At 39.4% G+C, this 18,862-nt stretch overlaps 1 protein-coding gene across 5 annotated transcripts in view; it reads left to right on the forward strand.

The window, feature by feature from the left end:
* Positions 1 to 18,862, forward strand: part of arhgef9 (Cdc42 guanine nucleotide exchange factor 9) — a 216,215-nt gene that overhangs the window by 181,332 nt on the left and 16,021 nt on the right. For 4 of the 5 annotated variants that reach the window (XM_012965915.2, XM_012965916.2, XM_012965917.3 and 1 more), the window contains 3 exons: positions 2,058 to 2,290; positions 6,121 to 6,250; positions 13,290 to 13,421. In XM_012965915.2, coding sequence (XP_012821369.2) covers positions 2,058 to 2,290; positions 6,121 to 6,250; positions 13,290 to 13,421 — 495 coding nt within the window. Of the gene's footprint in view, positions 1 to 2,057; positions 2,291 to 6,120; positions 6,251 to 13,289; positions 13,559 to 18,862 lie in introns of those variants that run through there. The other variant, NM_001102956.2, reaches the window with a different exon arrangement.

Raw genomic sequence — 18,862 nt, forward strand, 5'->3', positions numbered from 1 at the left:
AAATCACAGAGATCGGGACCACAAGCCAAAAAAGTCAATGTCTGGAGGGCCAGGCTACACAGATTCCACCATTGTGATATTACACACGTGTTCACCCTCATGTGAATTGGTATCTATCCAAGTAATATTGGTATTTTGTTTTTTCCTTTAGTGTGAATTGAAGATCTGGGACAATAGAACTGTTTCCATTTTCAATATTTACTTAAGCTCATGTTTTGAAATACTGTAGGTCACGTTAATTCCACAAGAATCTTGGAAAGGAAGCAAGAATGGGTATTATTCCCATCTTAACTGGCATTTAGTCTGTGCAGCCCCAGGAAGTGCTATGTAGGGTCATCCCCACAGTTTGAAAACCATTGCATTAAAGTATCGAGGTGAACCCGGGCAATTCTGGCAAATAAGGAGTTATAGCAGACAACAGGGGACGCTGTTGCAACTAAGCTTAACTGATTGTGGGGAGGCAGGTTTTCTTAATGGGGGATTATTATAACTCATTTTTCATTTTCCTGGGACAGGCTGCATGCATTGAAGGGGGTACAAGCAGTCAGGTAGTGGAAGGGTCAAAGCATTAGCATTTAATCAATGTTTCTCATTATAGAGTATTAGCTTATGTTGGAGAAATGGATTGTTTGCACTAATATCTATGGAAAACTCCTTTATTCTGCTGTGAACCAATGACCCTTTAATGTTGTTCTCCTGTACTCACTGTTTGGACAATTGTATCTGAAAACTGATGTCAAACAGGGCAATTCTACCTAAGGGGGGCTTTGCCTATCCAAACCATGTATTTGATGTAGCTCTTTAGCTACAACCTGTTGCCCCACTCACATAAACCATTTGTGCATGTGGTCCTTGCCTTATCCAACCTGAGCCCATGGTTGGACTAAAAGGGGTGCTCATCATTGAGTTAACTTTTAGTATCATGTAGAGAGTAATATTCGGTAACAATTTGCAATTGGCCTTCATTTTTTTATTAGTTGTATTTTTAAATTGTTTTATTTTTTGCTCAGCAACCCTCTAGTCTGATATAAGACTGATATATTTATAGAAGACGGATTGAATAGAAAGATAGGTAATAAAAAGTAACAATAACAATTGTAGCCTCACAGAGCAATAGTTTTTGGCTTCCAGGGTCAGTGACCCCCAGGTGCAAGCTGGAAAGAGTCAGAAGAAGAAGGCACATCATTTAAAGACTATAAGAAATTAATGAAGACCAATTGAAAAGTTGCTTAGAACTGGCCATTCTATAACATACTAAAAGTTAACTTAAAGGGGAACCACTCTTTAAAGTACCAGTGATGTGACAGGGGCCCTATGCAGAAGTGTAAGGAGTTAACAGTAGGGTAAGGGAGTTAGCGCTCCTTTAATATCTTTAAATAGGTTCAGAATGTTTACAAGATTATATTTACAGAAACTATAAAAAAAAGCCTAATTAACAACAGACATGAATCTTAATTTCATGATAGTTCCCCTAATGTCAGCAGACATCAGGGCATATAATCAAGCAATGCCAATAAATATCAGGATGCATGAAAAAGAGCTTTTTATTAGTTTTGGGAAGCAATACGGTTATGTTAATGTTGGTGAATCATTCCCATTTCTATGTGACACTTGTTCTGTTTTGGGAATGTTATAAAGAGCTGGTTTGATTGTTCTAAAGAACTGATAAAGCTTTCCAGCAGTGATTCTCCTCTAGTTACATTTTTATCATTTATTTATATGGGCTTTTACAATAATGGTATACCACAGAGCAAATTAACAAACATGGGTTACAGAATGGCACTTGACAGGGGTTAAAATGCCCTTTTCCCAAGAACTCTCAATCTAAAGACAAGTATATGAAAGGCAAAATTAGTAAAAAGAATACAAAAAGTATCAGTTATGAAAAGTTGTTATGTGAGTTCCTGTATTGTATAACCTTATGTCTGCATGTGTGAGTGATTATTAACTTGTTTGTACTGGTCCATTGTATTCATATATACTCTCTTTTTTCTATCTTCTTTCTCCGTTCATGCTCCTTCCTTTATTTTTGATCAATTCCCCACTGCCCTCTACAGCAAGATGGGTTTTGGATTTACTCTGAGTACTGTAACAATCATTTGGATGCCTGTATGGAGCTCTCCAAACTGATGAAGGATGGACGATACCAGCATTTTTTCGAGGCATGCAGACTGCTCCAGCAGATGATCGACATTGCTATTGATGGCTTTCTCCTAACCCCTGTACAGAAGATCTGCAAATACCCACTTCAGTTGGCCGAACTATTAAAGTACACAGCACAGGATCACAGGTACCGGTGCAGCTTTTTATGTACTAGGCTAATGCCACACACCAGCAGGCAGCAAACCAACCATGTAGCTTGTCATTCACAGTCAATGAAGTATAATATATATCCTGAATGTACAGTATATGTTCCATTTAGTTAAATAGCAAAGTATTGCTTTTTTCAGACATGACATAGAACAGCACCTACTATGTATGGTCACTTGCATGTTGTTCTAGTCACGGCTGATTTTTTTTTAATGGAAAGGCCACTTACTGTATGCCTGTACATTTCTGTTGCTAAGTATTTACTGTTAGCAGAAATGTGGGTCCTGCTACCTTATCAGCACTACTTTAACCCAACTGAACCACCCATCTGCTCTCTTTGGGCCGTGATGTTGACTTTCTCTCAGCCATTCATTAGAAGTCTGTCGCGGCCCTAGTTAATCATACACCAATGGCAGGTGCCATGATGTATCCCTCTAATTAAAATGAGCTTTGAAGTCCAGTGTGAGGAAATGAATACATAAGGTAGGAATCAATAACTTGGCTGCTGTATCTTTGCTTGAGAAGATGGATTACCCGTCCTTGCAACCCCCAAAGCAGCTGCCTTTTGTCTCTTTATTATGAGCAATAGCAATAGAAATAGAAAATGAAAACATGGCATATACGCCACACTTTTCGTTACTTTATTGCCTAATGATTGGCAGCCATTATTACTGTTCACTGCTTACTTGCTGTCTTGGTTCATACATATTAATAGCATAATTTTTTAAGAAGTAGATTTCTAAGCATTAAAAAATGTATATTCATGTGGAAAGAAACATGAATATGAAACAAATATGTCATCCCCATATACATATATGGAGTGTGCCCTTCAGTTGGCAATACCATGTGTAAACACTGCCAAACTGGACTGGGTTTAGCATTTTTGCTTCCTTTCATTGTTTTTGTTTTAACCCCCGCACCCCAGTTGCTTTACTCATTCTGCCAGCATTTAAAGAAAATGGCCATTTCTAGTGTGTAGCCTAGCCACTGTCTACACGCACTCACATACTCTCATTGGCCAATCACTGCAGTAACAAGCACTGTGTGCCAAGGTCTGTAGGCACAGGTATTGTTCAAGGCTCTCCTTGCCAGTATCTATAGACTCAGGTATTCACATTGAAAATCACTGCAGTCAAAACACCTTGGTACTCTCATCAGCCAATGAGTGTACTTATAGGCACTTTGAGTGAATTTTGTCAGGCACATAAACTCTCATTAGCCAATCAGTGCAATCACTGGCCCTCCCAGGCAATGTCTACACATATAGGTCAATGTCTACAGACTCAGGAATTCTCATTATCTAATGACTACAGACTCTCGCAGCCAATGTCTCCAAACACAAATATTCTCATTGCTAATGACTGCAATCACAGCACTCCCAGGAAGTGTCTACACACAGAGGTATTCTCATTGTCCCAGCCAATGTCTTCAGATACACGTGCTCTCATTAGCCAATGACTACAGTCAAGGACTCTCCCAGCCAATGTCTACAGATACAGGTAGTGCAATGTGCTTCCCTGGCAGCCAACAAAATATTGCTCCCTGAGGCTGCAATTTTATTGTTATTGTTCCTTGTTATTACTTAAAATTACTTACTGCTAAACAAAAAGCTAAATCATTTAAAATAAAAAAAATAAAGACCAATTGCAAATTGTCTCAGAATGGCACTCTCTACATCATACTAAAAGTTAATTTAAAGGTAAAGGAGAAGGAAAGGTTTAATCTTTGGGGAGTGCCATATAACATAGAATATATTAGAATATACATTCCCTTTACTAAAGGCTTGTTTTAATTATAGGAGTGGAGTGAATGTTCCCTTTCTATTCCTACTTGGTGTGGTGTCATTACACTGTAAAATCAACATTCTCTGAAACAGCTTCCCCAGTTCTGTGTACCGTGTGATATTATCATTGTTCTCTTAGCCCCCAGGATGTCACTACTGACATTTCAAGCGGGTTTGTGGCAATTGCCTGTGACATGAATCATAATGAACCAATACTTTGTGTGACATACCTGCCTTTTGGGCCTATAACTTGCAATACTGACAGAGACCCCTGTCAATATTAAGTACAATCCTCTATGAATATTATTGTTTTTAGCTAGGAACCGTCGTTTTCTAGAATTGTTCTGTTGCATTTTTTTAATCATATCAATCCCAATGAACTACCATGATTGGCTATGTCACTGGTTTGAAAGCATAGTAACTTCTAAAAAAACATTCTGCTTTGCCTTTCCTGCAATGGAATTCCATCTCCTCTCCCTGTACGCTTTAGTACTGTCTAGTAAAGAACATAAAAACCCATTAAAAACATGGTATATTCATATTTCTCCCATGGAATAGGAATTGTCTCTACATGTGTTTTAGCAGAGGCAATTCTCAGTATAGTCTATGGGAGGGTATTTTCTGGTGTTTAGTAGCCATGACAAGTAGCTGCTACTAAGTTACCCTTAGGGTGAAGACACACAGACCTACTAGTATCAGCTTCTTGTCACAGCTACAGAAATAGACAATGCTGATCATTTACAGATAATATTTCTATTTGTGTTTTAGCAGAGGCAATTCTCAATATTATCTATGGCAGGGTATTTTTTCTGGCATGTAGTAGCTGTGACAAGTAGCTGCTACTCTGTGTAAAAGGTCCAAGTGTGGCATACTTAGCATATTCTACCGAATGAAAGTCTTACATACCAGTGCAGCAGTTTTCTTCTGCCAGATCATTTATTCCCAGATGTTGGAAGCTGTGGGGTGGGACTTCATAAGTAGCTCCAGACAGGACAATATAAGATGATGAGTGACTGGTAAATAAAATATTGGCCTGTAGCAGTGGGTCAAGATTGTGCTCATGTCTTATCAAGCAACAGTTGGCCGATTTTGCTGTCCTTATACCACAAAGATCAATAAGTTAATGATGAGATATCAATAAAACACTGTGATGTCTGCAATGGAAAATGGTATATATAATATTAATAAACAATGCACTTCTGTGGCAGGGCAGGTCATACTTTTGTGCTGTGCTGTAACTGCTGTGTTTCTTTATGTCAGTTATAGGAATTTTGTACCTTCATAAAAGCACATATGATATCTGAAGATTTACAGTTATTTCATTATCTGCCAAAATGCATGCTGCAGGCTGCCTTGTATATAAACAGCCACGTACCTTGCATTGTGTCCCCCTTTCCCATGCTTTTATTGTTTTGCATATTTGCAGAGATAGCACCCCATACTGCCTGCAGCACAATGACAGTTTGCCATTATCATTGCACAATTATTTTAAAATTTTTGCTTGGCAATATTATGTTGGAATAAAGCATCAGAAGGGCAAATATAGTGCTCTTTAGGTGTATAGAGCTAGAAAAAAAATGAAAAGAGAAATAGAGAGCTAGCAGAGCAGGCAGGATTTTCACTGGAGGGTACACTAGCATCAACTGGACCACTGTCCCTGGGGGACTTACTGTTGGTAAAAGAGTCCAACTCTGAGGTTGCTGGATTGCAGCTACTGGCTTGCCTTAACCCATCCATGATAATATAATGAAGAATGCTGGAAGTTGCTGTCAACAACATTTGGGTAGAGCAACACCACTATAAGATATATGCCGCCTATAATACGGAAGCACCAGAGATGGGACAAGGAAAGAGTTAAAAGAAGCTAGAATGTTGGAGAAGCTACAGTCAGTGGGGAAATTGATCATAGCTCTTGTTTGCTTCTCTACATGGATGTAATTCTTCTGTGACATTTAGCAGTAAGTGAGCCGCTCAGGTGCTTGGCTATTCCCATTCACGTCTCAATTGAATGTCTCTTGTTTCTGCAGCGATTACAGGTACGTGGCAGCCGCTCTTGCTGTCATGAGAAACGTCACACAACAGATCAACGAGCGAAAGAGGAGGCTAGAAAATATTGACAAGATCGCTCAGTGGCAGGCATCAGTCCTGGACTGGGAGGTAAGAAGGCTCTTGAAGGCTGCTGGCATTAGAGCTGCTCTCTTTGTAGATAAATTACTCTTGTGTCTATGTATCTAGTCACTATCACAACTGCTGAGAGACATATAATGGGAGGTAAGGTAAAATGTTGGACATGAACTCAAAAAGGCTGATCGTTTAATTAATCCCACTTGCAGGAATGAAAGAACCAGTCCAACACTATAATTATGTCATTGATTTCTCATTGTGTAAATGTATGTCAGGCACCAACTGGCAATCGGTGGATTCTAGCAAATGCCAGAGAGGCTGCTGTAAGGTGCCATAGACACTCACTATTGGGGCTGTGGGGGGCTGTTTGGGCCTCTGTGTACTTGAAATGCCAGGGCTTATTTTGAATCCCAGTCTGGGCCTGCTGCACATTATGGAAGTATAACTCTTCTAAAGTGTGTAGTAATAGTAGGAGCACTCTCTTCACTAGCAATGCACCCAGGTCAAGCACAGGAAGCAAGATGGGGGACAGGATAAGGTTGGCCACCTCAAGTACATTTGGCCCAGAAACACATCTGTGTGTGTAAATGTTAGTAGATTATGCTTCTCTGCAAATTGTTCTGCATTACTTTACCCCTGCATTGCAGTGCCATTTATATATTAAAACTTACTGGTGAGAAGGGGCCATTATAATTTTCAGCTCCAGGCCCCGGAGGCCTCTTAGTCCTGCCCTGGATATACAGTGTGCTTGTTTCAGCTATAAGTAGTTGTAATCTATGCTGCTCTCTCAGCTACACTGACAGAGAATTGCACTTGTCCTTGTTACACTTATTTGATTTGAGCCCAGTGGTTGCCAACTATGTAATATTACCGAGTTCCTTATATAACCCTGGAGCTGTCTGTAGAGGTTGCAGAAAGGAACAATTGCCCTGGGTGTAACAAAGCATTTACCCCACAGATCAACAGCTATAGGCAAAGGGAGAAAAAGGAGGTTGCAACAGTAGCAGTAAAACATTTGCTCAGGGCTCTTGTTAAACTCCCAGCACCCCTCTTACAGATGCATCACTATATGATATCTCCCCTCTGCATTTGCTTTTTCCTCCAAAGGTAATGTCCATGCCATAGACCCTTATTTAGACAAGAGGCTATGGCTATAAGATCTAAACAGTTAATATTGTGGCTGTCCAAAAGCTGTCAGAGAACGCAACAACCCTACCACTACTATGGGTATCCTTGTACACCACATTATATAAGCCAAGCCTGCTTTGCTGTCACACACTAATACTGAAAATATATTTCCATTATACACATTAAGAAACCATGTTTTGCTTCCAGTCTGGCTTTAGTCATTTTTATAGTGAGTTATGTTGGCTGTGAAAGGTCTATAATAGATCCCTCCAAGATTCAGCTTTAAACTTGATGGATGGAGATGTATCAGTTTCAGATGATTAGTCTTTATTGGGATTGGAAGCAGAGGTGACCCTAGCACACCGCTGACACCTGCACCTCTCCTGCAAGCACCTGATCAATATCTTTATCCCTCAATTAAAGGCTTGACATCTTCTATCCTGGGGTCACCTTGCTTGTGTTCCCTGTCTTATAGCAGGTAGTCCCGCCATTACCCAGTATATCTTTCAGCCAATATCTCAAACTACAACTGCACTGCAATCCCCAGTATCCTTAACCTCCTAAGCACGAGTGTGGGATCTGTGCCATAGAAAGTGATATTAAACCCCAACCCTTGCCTTTGCTTTACTATAAGGTAGTATGTTGCACAAGGGAAAAGTCTGCCTCAGGGTGGCCAGGGGTGCAGAATTGCCCCTGTACACAACATGCATAACATGCCAGGCCCTTTCTGCCCCAGTAAAATGCTGCTAGGGTCGCCACTTTATTTGGGAAAAAACATTAGCCTTCCTTTATTTTTATATTTCTTCCCCATTAATTACATCAATAATTGTGAATCTTCCTGTGATGTCAGCAATGAAGCAGTTACAGGGGCTCATCTTTACTACACAAGAGCCATGAATATCTTGTAACTATATCCTTATAAATGGAGCTTAGTGATGTCATTGGTTATAATAAGTGCTTAGTGATGCCATTTCTGTGACTTATAATATCCCTATATTTTACAAGAGGGGGTACATTATTCACTATATATAGATATATTTTAGTGGATAACACATTCACTGGAAAATAGGTTACATGTGGGCTCAGCTGTTTTTATTTTACTCTCCTAACTATCCTTAAGCTCCCTAGGATTTTCTAAAGGCCAGTGCTTTAGGGAATTGTCATAGAGAAGTAATGGCTTAGTGGCTAAAGGGAATCATAAAAACAGGAAAAACAGAATCAAGATGTATTGAGGGACTAAAAGATTGTTTATGTTTTAATGTTTAGATTGTAAGCCCTATGGGGCAGGGGCCTCCTTCCATTTGTCTTCTTTAACACTTAGAATGAACCCCCGTATGTATTAAAAGGCACTGTTTGCCCAGTAGCAGTAACCCATAGCAACCGATAAGATGTTTGCTTTTAACAGGTAACCAGTAAATTCTACCTGCTGATTAGTTGCTATGGGTTACTGCTCCTGGGCAAACTTAGTGCCTTTTATTACATAACCCCCTTTAGCTTTAATGTAACTTTACTTTATATATACAGTATATATATATATATAGAAACAACAACAAGAGATCCTCTGCACTCACCCATTATCAATATATAGAACATTAAGACATTCGGTGCATTTAAGCTACTAAGAAATGCCCTTCCCTTTAAGCAAAACAGGGATTGTTTGTCCATATATTGCAATATACTTCAAGTTGGCCAACTGCGTCAAAGTCATCCCTTTTGACCAGTTCCTACACTGACTTATGCGATTCATTAAGAATTCTACTGCTTCAATATACAACCTCATTGCACCCCCGCCTAATGGTTTAAAATTTAGTGGTTGAGCACAACTTTCCCTTTTTTTGCTTATATATATATATATATATATGAACAGAGAGCCGCACACACAAGGGTGTTTTGGATTTTTTTCACTTTATCGTTAAGTCCTTGTGTGTGCGTCTCTCTGTTCATATATTACTTCATTTTAGCCAGCACCCAGGGCATTTGAACTTTTATAGGGTGTGCTCCACTCTTCCCTATATATATATTATTGTATTGACCCCTGTTTGTTCCATTTATTTATTGTTCTGCTGTACAGTGCTGCATACTTTAGTAGCACTGTAAAAATAAAAATATACATTGATATAAACATACATACAAATGCTTAAGGCTCATTTACTTGCACTGGTGCAATAAAACTTCGCAGCCAATCAGTGATTTGATTTCATTATTCCAACTACAGGAGGCAGATCCAATTGCAGACTGGTTGCTCAGGGCTACTACGCTGAAGCAGATTTAAGCCCCATGTATCTTTTTGGGTGGATTTTATTATTCAGAAAATCAGAAAACTGATCTAGTCATCTATTTTTGTATAAGGGCTCCCAAATAAATTCCTTGGTAAATGATATGAATCATTGGTTTATATAGTTCAGTCTCCACCTTCTATGATTTCATTTTGTATTCAAGATGATCCAAAGGAAGGACAAACAAAAGCAGTTTCCAGTCTCCAGTTTATATCAAAATGGAAGCAATCCTTCCTGACCCGAGAATAGAAACTGAATATTTTGTATCAGCATTGTAGCATATTAATATCAGTAATATTGTATTTCTGACTTGCCTGTAAGTCCTTTATGCAAACTGTCTGCTTGTTGAGTTGCTTCAAAAAAATGAACTTTACTTTCGCTCCAACATAAAGGGATGCAAACACTTAAAGGAACAGTAACACCAAAAAATAAAAGAGCTTTAAAGTAATAAAAATAGAATGCACTGTTGCCCTGCACTGGTTAAACTGGTGTGTTTGCTACAGTAACACTACTATAATTTGTATAATGAGCTGCTGTGTAGCCACGGGGGCAGCCATTCAAGCTGGAAAAAAGGCACAGGTTAAATAGCAGATAACAGATAAGTTCTGTAGAATACAATAGTGTTTTATCTGTTATCTGCTATGTGCCTGTGCCTTTTCTCCTTTGAATGGCTGCCTCCATGGCTACACAGCAGCTTATTTATATAAATTATAGTAGACTTTCTGAAGTAAACACACAACTTTTACCAGTGCAGGGCAGCAGCACATTATATTTTAGTTACTTTTATACACTTTCATTTTTTGGTGTTACTGTTCCTTTAATAAAATATTTTGCCAGTCATGTTCAGGTCCATTTGCCCTTTAAATAATCTTGCATAGAGCAGCAGTGGAGAGACTTCAGCTGGTCATTTGCAGAAGAAAGCAGCTTAGATTTGACCATTGCTAAAGGGGATGTACATCCCTAATAAAAAAATATGTTATTCTAATGCTAATACTATAATTGAAAGCAGTATCAGTGGACACAAGACAACCTTACACCCCCCCCCCCCCCGCCATAGGCAGGGCTCCATTGCAAGATGAATGACTTTACTGCACATACACTGACTGGCAAAGGGGGCTAGGGGGGTAGTTGAAGGTCCAGTGTCTAGGGCAGCAAAATGTTCCTGTGCCTAGTCTGTTTTTCAAACCATTCCCTGGGTGCTATTGTAACTGACCCGAGCAACCAGATTAATCACCTCAAGTGCCAAACCAAAATGCTGCTAAGTAAAAGAAACTAGTGAATTAATAAATGAAACAAAAAGTAAATAAAATTAAAAAAAAAAAATTAAAACCATCCAGAATGCATATTGTCTATAGTAGTATCTTCTGTAGTGTGCAGAATACAGTCATTATAACCCTGGGCAACATGATGTATTCCTGACTGCATTTGTGTTTCGACTGAGGAGTCACAGTTGTTTGGTTCGGTGAGCTACAAATAATCCTACGTACACTGACGTAACTATGGAGGAAGTTTGCAGGGGGACCCCCTCTCCAGCCGCTCTTCTACCTGTTGGGGACACTAGGGATGCTCAAGGATTTTTCTATGAGAAGAAGCTCATAGTGAGCAATGAGTGGCAGCCAATGAATAGAATGCAAAGCAAATTGAATACTAATCTACTACGGCAAGTGCTACAGGAGTAGGTTACTAGTTTCTGTAAGAAAGCTTCAGGAGCGGGTGGGTGGCATGCCACCCCTTAATTTGTGCCAACCTTGGCCCAGGCTTTTATGGCCATGCCACAAATTCCTGGTTATGTAGGAATCTGGCCAAATGTAGTCCAGGTCTAGTAATTTATCATATCGATAACAGACTTTTTAATTTGTCCATACATGGACAAATTATGTGCGGAATTTAACCAGTAGGCCCATGGACCAAACCCAACAGATAATATAAGATGGGCCATACACAGTATAGCTAACTTTTAATATTTACACTTGGGCTGACATCCAGAGCTGCTGTGCTTCCTCTTCCTTTCTTAATCGCAAGTGCAATTTTCAAACATGTCCTGTTGATGAAACAATGGATATCCATGGTACACAGATCAGGACCATCCAACCAGCATGCAACTAGTGAAGTACACAGATCAGGACCATCCAACCAGCATGCAACTAGTGAAAATCATGCAAAGTGGTACATGTATAACTTACTACTAAATGGAACAAGCCTGATTGCTGTGAGCTGGACTGGACATATGTTGCCTAATTTTCTGTGTTTTTTTTTTTTCTTGTCATGCTTAAAGTATGAATGAAGCCATAGTTATCAGGTTATCCTGAGCCATCTTGTACCAATTAGACCTAGGAACACATCTTCAGAGAAAGCTGAGGGGTAGCAAGAGACACCACTCCCCATCCATCTGTTTGTAGATCCCCCATGCGGTTGGAGAAAGCAGACAGTCACTGTTAAGTGTTTTCCTTCAGTCTTCCAGTTGTCAGCACAGATCAATGAACAGAGAGGGTTTGCACTGTGCTTGATTAAAGCCAGGGATTCTGTAGGAAAGGGGTTAAACAGGTTTTGTGCATAATAGCAGAACAGCCTATATAGCTTTCAGCTTGGATGCTTTCATGTGTGTTCAGATTCTCCAGGAAAACATTGAAACTCAACATTTAAAAGCCGTTTTTTCATGCCTTCACACATCAAACACTGGCCTGAAAACCGTGCATCGTGCCGTTAAGATGCTGTTCTGGAGACAGGGCCAGCTTGATCAGCAACTCTCTTGAGAAGAATAAAGTCAGAGACTACAAGAGGCTTTTCAAATAACAGAAGGCATCAAAAAGGGGGAAACTGCAAAAAAAAAAAAAAGATGCTTTTTTTTCTCTTGTCTGATCTCCCCTCCTCGCTCGCACTGCTAATCAGTCTGGGAGTCTCTAATTAGAAGCTCGCAATGCCACTCACTAAATCTGGAATTACTGTACCCACTCCACAAGTAAATAACTCCCTTTCATGCTATGTGGCTGAACAATGTTATTAGTAATGCAAGGCTTCTAATGGTTTAGTTCTTTGTATTTACCAAACTATCACTTGCAAGGCGTTCATTCATTCCACCTCTTGGGTAGAAATCCAGCAAGGACCAAAATAGGGGTGACTCACAGTCTTTGAAGCTACAAATGCCAGCATGCACAATAGCCCCATCATGTGCTGCTGGGAAGCCTAAGTTATTGAGGCAGGGAAAATATAGATCCATTATGCTGGATTGTTCATAAAAGGCCTTTTGTAGATATTAATATAGATATAAGGCAAAGAAAAGTGTGTTGACGTATTAAAGGTACTACAGACCGAAATGACACTGGTGGATTTGATTGGTGATTCAGCACTTTCAGTTCTTATTTGGCCAAATTCCCTCTGAAAGTTCCTTAAAAAATGGTGTGTATTGGGTGGGACAGAGGGGTAACATGATTCTGATGACTGACTTCTGCACACAAATGAAGATTTTGTCTTTGTATTTTTGTAATAAGTGCGCCACAGTGGGGGCCAGGTTTAGCTGGGAACTAGACTCCATAAAAATGTACATTTTTCCACTTGGGGCTGTTCTTTCCTGTTTCAGTAGAAAAATAGCAACTGGCAACCAGACACCATACGAAAAAGATAATTTGTGATAGGAAAACTCCAACTTGTTCTCTCCTTTCTGTTAACAGGGAGATGATATCTTGGACCGAAGCTCAGAACTTATCTACACTGGTGAGATGCAATGGATATACCAACCCTATGGACGCAACCAGCAAAGAGTCTTCTTTCTTTTTGATCATCAGTTGGTTCTTTGTAAAAAGGTGAAGATAAGCTTTTATGTCATCACTGTTATGTGCATTGTATGTATATGTATTTATATATATGTGTGTAGCCTAATGTTACCCAGCATGGCTGTGTGCTTCCACAGAATTACTGCAAAATAAAGCCCATGAGGGAATGTGATGTCTATATACAGCCTATACAAATATAATCAAGGTCAATATCACATTGTCAGCAATGTTCTTTCAAGAAGACTCAGAAATGACCCAGTGTCCTTCAAAGAGATTATAGGAAGATGGAATTTACCTGCAGTGGTTCTAATAAATCATTTAGGAAGAAATAAGAACATTGATGCAGTGTAGAATTCCACCATCTTTGGGGCTCAAAAACTAAAATAAGAGAACTCAATTAAAACCCTGTATCCTTCCACCCCCGCTTCATTTTGGCCATTTTCTTTTATTCCCCTAAAGTGTAGTAACTTTGAGAATATTTAGTATTTGACAGTGTAATTAAATTGCATGTTAATTGTCCTTTTGAGTCCTTATAATCCATAATTGCCTGTACATTGTATGAAGCTGGACAAAGGATCTAAATACATCAAGTTTAATCTATGCAAATCCCTTCCTAGGTGATCCAATAAGGGCCAATGTCAATGGAACCAAAACCGCTCAGTGAGTTGAAAAAATAATTCTTAGATTATTGGCTGAATCTGTTCTTCTTTATCTAAACCATTCCTAAAATAGACAGTAGGCCTGTTGGAACTGAAATGTCTTCTGATTTTACTCTCTGGGACAAAGTCTGTTATTTGGAGTTCATGATACAGAGCTTGAACAAACCTGTAATAATAAAATAATATTGCAGTCGAGTCCCGTTTTCCTTGGATAAACAAGGCATTGTTTACTATACCGGTTTCCCATTTTCCTTTGTTAATTTAGTTGACTTTCTCTCTGTACTTTTGTTTGAATTGTAAATTATGCATTGGAACTTATTATTGCACAGAAGAATTGGCGCAGCTAGTCGAATAGAAGCAGAACTAGGGCCTGGATCTTTTACTTTCTATGATCTCTTTAAGAATTTTTAGGTGGAATTAGAAGCTTTTTGTACATGCAGTCATGTAACTGCTGTTACGTTTAATTTTATGTACCGTTGCTGTAGCTTCTTGACCTCAATTTCTACTGATAAGTCCCTAAACAAGAAATATTATTGTTATTAGCAGGTACAGGTATTTATAAAGCAATGGTATATTCTGAAGGGCTGTATTATTGGGTGTATGCATTAGGCATCCAGATCACATTACAGGAGGTAAAGAGGGCCCTGCTTATTAGATCTTATTATCTAAAAGGAGAATGGGATTCGTTATTTTTTACTGTAAGTGCTTTTACTATAATATTTCTGCTTTTTACTCTAAAAGTCTAGGAAAGTATGTTCTTTTTAGTTCAAACTGGCCCTCAGCAAGATTAAAATGTAAATGAACTGCATGAAAGTGGTTCACTTATACCGGAAATTCTGGTCAGGCAACCTGAATATAGATTGGGCCTCACTTGCTTAACTGTGGGCAACAGGAGTTTATAAATCCATGTAGCTCTGTACTTCCAGGATCAGTGGCATAACTGGTCTTAACTAATCATGGGCTGGTTGGATTGGGATCTAAATGTCTATTATTTTTTTTTTTCGTTTGTTTTAAAATGGTGGCAGCAATGTTCCCATGAAGTCCCATAAGAACTGCAGTTTAAAGTACCATGACATTAAGTCTAATTAAAGATGGCGGGGGTAATTTTAAGTTCCGTTCTTTTGCTTGAAGGGTTAGATGACAGCCACTAACTAATCCTGTTTGAAAGGAACAGTTGTTGTACTACCCAGCTAGTGCCATGCAGAAACCCACAGCCTTAGTCTTGCTTTGTATTGGTCTTATCTGTGCTTTCCTTCTCACGTCTATCCTTTTAATAATTATAAGGCACTAAAGAGATATATTTCCTCTGTATCCCCCATACCCCAGATCACTTAGACCAGTGATTGAGTTTTTGGTTTAAGCTCTGCTGAAGGCCAAACCTTTGTTTAGGGCCACCATTAGCACAATATAGGAAAACATTGGTGTAACAGTTATTCAGCCACAGTTACTGGACTATCTAGGCCACCAATAACCCCAACCTTCTAGCTGGCCTTCTAGCTCTGGAGTATCTAGGAAAGCAAATAGGCTAAACCCCCCTTCCACTGCTCCAACCCTCAGATATAACAAGTACTTAAGTGTAAGCCACCTGATACACTTGTGAACACTGCCCTAGATCCTGAATAAACAATATAGTAATACAAATAACGGCAGAATCACACATAAAATGTTTATATTTGGTGCACACTTGTAAACACTTGTAAAGTAAACACTTGTAAATTTATCCAAAAATTGTTATTTTGTTATTGTTAATAAATTTACAAAAGTAACAAGCAACATATGTAAACATAATTCAGGTGTAAGCCCACTGTAAATAATTACATTTGTATAATATTTTACAATTAACTTTCTTGTAACCTTTGATAGCCACTAGACTAGACAAGACTGCAAACGCTTATAACCAAGAGTGAGGGGCCCAGCTGTTGTCACTCCTAGGTGTGGCTTTCCTCCCTAACTCATATGTCTTTAAACACTAACCCCTATTACGCCTTATACTTTATACCCCTATTACCAGCTCCCTCCCCAGTGGAGCCCCTTTATACGCTACATTAATACCAACCCCCTACTCCCAGACTTATCGGCCTTGGGGCGCAGACTTATCAAATCCAGCCCTGCCTACTTCACTACCCCCTTACTCTGGGGAGGGCAGGCGGGGGCTGTTCCAGTTAAAATAAACACCCCCCTTTAATTCTTCCTCCTATAACCCCTCTTGTCTCATCCCTTCCTAACAGGCAACCCAACAAACTACAACCCCCATAATTTCTAACTTAATCTCATCTGGTTCCGCCTTTTCTAGCCCTGTCATGGCCCTGTCATTCCCCAGTTCCTGGCTCTCTCCACACGGACATTCTTTCTTTGCCCACTGGCTTTTTTACAACTATCCTACCTATGTTTTATAAAAAAAACAGGACTCTATGAAGTCAGTAGTTATCCAGGACATACCATTCTTAAAGGCTTCTAAACCTGAAATAATGGAAATATACATATATATTTTATAGATTCTTGGAAAATAATAAGTGTTCAAGCCTTAGGGTAGCCTAGATGAGGAAGAAATACAAATATTCCCTTATTTGAAGTGACCATGCATCGTGTTCAGACAAAATCTCCGTACATGTTATGCGTTTACTACATGCCGAAATTGTGCTGAGGGGCATGAATGTGAATGCATTGCTCTATGTACTCTTTAGCCATCTCTTTTTAAGTACTTTTGAATAATTTATGTATTTGTAATATTTTATTCCAACTCATAGAAGCATGTATTGCTGCATGGTTCCTTCTTTTTCAAGGTTATACAACCCCTGGCCTCAAGGGCTTCCTATCCACAAAGGTAATTAAATAGCGTGCAGTGCATCAGCTTTGCCTGATGGGATTTTTTCCCTTTATTCAGGTGTTTCTGGTGCCTTTTATTGCACTAAAAAAAGGTTTTGGTGGTGTTTGTTAACTTCCTTTATTTTAATGCCTTTTTATTATTTTCTTCTGAGAGAACAGTCTTTAACCACAGTGCATACTTTGCCATATTCATAAACTACATCTTAAGTTCAAATTATAAGGATCTGAGATAAAGGTTAGCTGACCTATCCTCCTGACAAGAGGGCTCATTTACTCCCACAAGTGCGATGCGTTCCCTGCAATTTCCCCGCGGTAAGTTGCGCATAACACCACTTTCATTAAAGGTACTTGTGTTAAAATGTGCTCCTTGCACTTCTATATAGCTGTACTTGGTGCCGCCCAGTCCTTCCTGCCTTACGTTCCGAATCAAGCACTGCTGTGCCTATTGAAGCAGAAAACCCCTGAAGCTTCTGCCAGGCAGTAACTCCAGGTTTCCCATCATGTCCATTGTCAGTAGACACACCACACTAAAGAATCCGATGCAGATGTCACTCACACACAAAACATCAGAATTGACACCAGACAGACTTCTGCACAAGTGCGTCCAATTTGCGATGAAATCCATGCACAGTTGAGGTAATTTGGTAGGCGCAGTATAATTTCGCCAAGTACATTATCCCCTTGCAACTACAACGGCACTTGAATTTTGGGAAAAAACACTCCATTGTGGGGAAAAAAACATGGTGATTGCGCTCAAAATTGCACTTTTCTTACTGCACTTACAGAGGTAGATGTGCCCTAGGGCATCTGGTGACCCAGTAAATATTATTTGTTTAAACTGATGATGAGGGTGTTCCAAAGTAAAAAAATGATTTGTCCCTTTTTTCTGCTATTTTTAATAAGTGAAAATTGAGTAAAGGAAATAGGAAGGTAATAGGAAGGAAGCCCTGACAGAATTGTGTCTATTTAACCTTTAAATCCTTCCTGTTGCTCAACAATAATAGGGAAGATACATTTGAATATAATCCGCGGATACATTCCTCCCTTACACTTTCAAACTACGTCAAACCAACTCCGCTTATTTATAGAAGCGTGCCACTAACTCCCGTTTGAGTTTATAGCTCCCATCAAGCGCTGTAATGTTCAGTGAACCCTGCCATTAAATATGCAACAAGCCAGAGATGCAGTTTCCAAGGATTTCTTCCTAAGATAGAACCTCAGCTTGCACAGCATTGTGCAGGTGATATGCCTGCTTTCTGGATTCTAATATAGATATCTAGATATATTTAGTATTTAGTTAAACAGCGATGGCTGCCAACCAAAATCTTCTTTTTTACCAGCCGTATCAGTAGGAGGTATTGAAAGAAGATGAACAGCAAGCAGGGTTGCCACCTGGCCGGTATTTTTGCAAACTGGGTTGTAAAAACGATGCTCGATGCCAATGTTGTTAATGGGGCAAAAAAGGGAAAAATATAGGAAGGTCAGTATTTTTTTCAGAAAAGGTGGCAACCCTAATAATAATTGGGCCTAGCTATGGGTCATTCAGTACCCCAAAGATCAACTGAGCAGTGCCAAATGGGATCTGAGGACCTCAGGTGGGCAGTACCAAAATGAAATGTTACCCGATTTTGTCCCACTGCCTTCTAAAGCACACCCAAATACAATCAACATGCAGCATAAACTTGCAGTTTTTCTGGGTGCAAAGTTGGGAGGTTTGGGAAGGACGGAGAGAGGCATTGTCCAGACAAACGTTTGGGGTACAGTACAGTTGTGCACATAACACCAGGTTTACCTGCTATAAATGATATGACTTGTCAAATGTGGTCTACAGTATTGGGACTTAGTATTACTGTGTATGCGAACCTGGTCTGTATGAACCAAAGAACATCTCTGTTGTCTGATAAATTTGCACTGGTGCATTGCCCACTTAAACATTTTCTACAGTGTTGCCTTAATTTGGACCCCAAATAACGCTTGCTTTCTAAT

This window comes from Xenopus tropicalis, chromosome 8, assembly GCF_000004195.4.
Source record: "Xenopus tropicalis strain Nigerian chromosome 8, UCB_Xtro_10.0, whole genome shotgun sequence".
Lineage (NCBI taxonomy): Eukaryota > Metazoa > Chordata > Amphibia > Anura > Pipidae > Xenopus > Xenopus tropicalis.